General features: G+C 44.7%; 1 protein-coding gene across 1 annotated transcript; it reads left to right on the top strand.

Moving 5' to 3' along the window:
• Positions 1-334: 334 nt before the first annotated feature.
• LOC145581027 (uncharacterized) lies at positions 335-757 on the top strand. Its single transcript, XM_081638098.1, has one exon. The coding sequence runs from the start codon at positions 335-337 to the stop codon at positions 755-757; it is 423 nt and encodes a 140-aa protein (XP_081494224.1).
• Positions 758-994: the final 237 nt, after the last annotated feature.

The following is a 994-nucleotide window of genomic DNA, read 5'->3' as shown; positions in this document are numbered from 1 at the left end:
ATTTCCTAATCTTTACTTTGGTGGCCTTCAATGCACAAGGATACTCAAAAATTCATCATGCAATGTGACCGATGCCAAAGAAGTGGTGGCATCACTAAGAGGGACGAGATGCCTCAACAAGGTATTCTTGATGTAGAGCCTTTCGATGTGTGGGGAGTGGATTTTATGGGTCCGTTCGTTTCTTCATGTGGGAACCTTTACATCTTGGTAGCGGTTGACTATGTGACGAAGTGGATAGAAGCTATACCCTCTCCTACCAATGACCACAAAGTTGTTCTCAAGCTTCTCAAGAAGATAATTTTTCCTAGGTTTGGGGTATCAAGGGTTCTAATCAATGACGGAGGGTCTCATTTCGCCAAAAAGCAATTGGAAGCTCTCCTCAAGAAATATGGTGTTCATCAAAAAAGTTGGGTTATCCTACCATCCTCAAACGCAATGGCAAGTGGAAGTGTCAAATCGTGAAATCAAGAATGTCCTCGAGAGGATGGTAAACAAATCAAGGAAAGATTGGTCCCTAAAGCTTGACGATATTCTTTGGGCTCTTCGAACGGCATACAAGACTCCCATTGGTACAACCCCCTATAGGTTGGTGTATGGGAAGGCTTGCCACTTGCCGGTCGAGCTAGAATACAAAGCTTGGTGGGCCATCAAAGAGCTAAACATGGATTTGTCGTTGGCGGGTGAAAAGAGGTTGTTGAAGCTCAACGAGCTTGAGGAGCTTAGAGATGATGCCTATGAAAACTCAAGAGTCTACTAGGAGAAGACAAAAAAGTGGCACGACCAACATATCCGGAACAAGAGCTTCAAAGTTGGGGACAAAGTCTTACTCTTCAACTCAAGGCTTCGTTTGTTCCCGGGAAAGCTCAAATCGAAGTGGTCGGGGCCTTTCGTTGTATCAAAGACCACTCCCTATGGTTCTTTTGAGTTGGATGCCGACGGAAACAAATTCATGGTGAACGGCTCTCGTTTGAAGCACTATTTCTGCAAGGAGGAA

This window comes from Chenopodium album, chromosome 15 (assembly GCF_948465745.1).
Source record: "Chenopodium album chromosome 15, dcCheAlbu1.1, whole genome shotgun sequence".
In the NCBI taxonomy this organism is placed as follows: domain Eukaryota; kingdom Viridiplantae; phylum Streptophyta; class Magnoliopsida; order Caryophyllales; family Amaranthaceae; genus Chenopodium; species Chenopodium album.
Note: the sequence above shows the minus strand (reverse complement) of the source record. Positions and strands in the feature narration are given on the sequence as shown.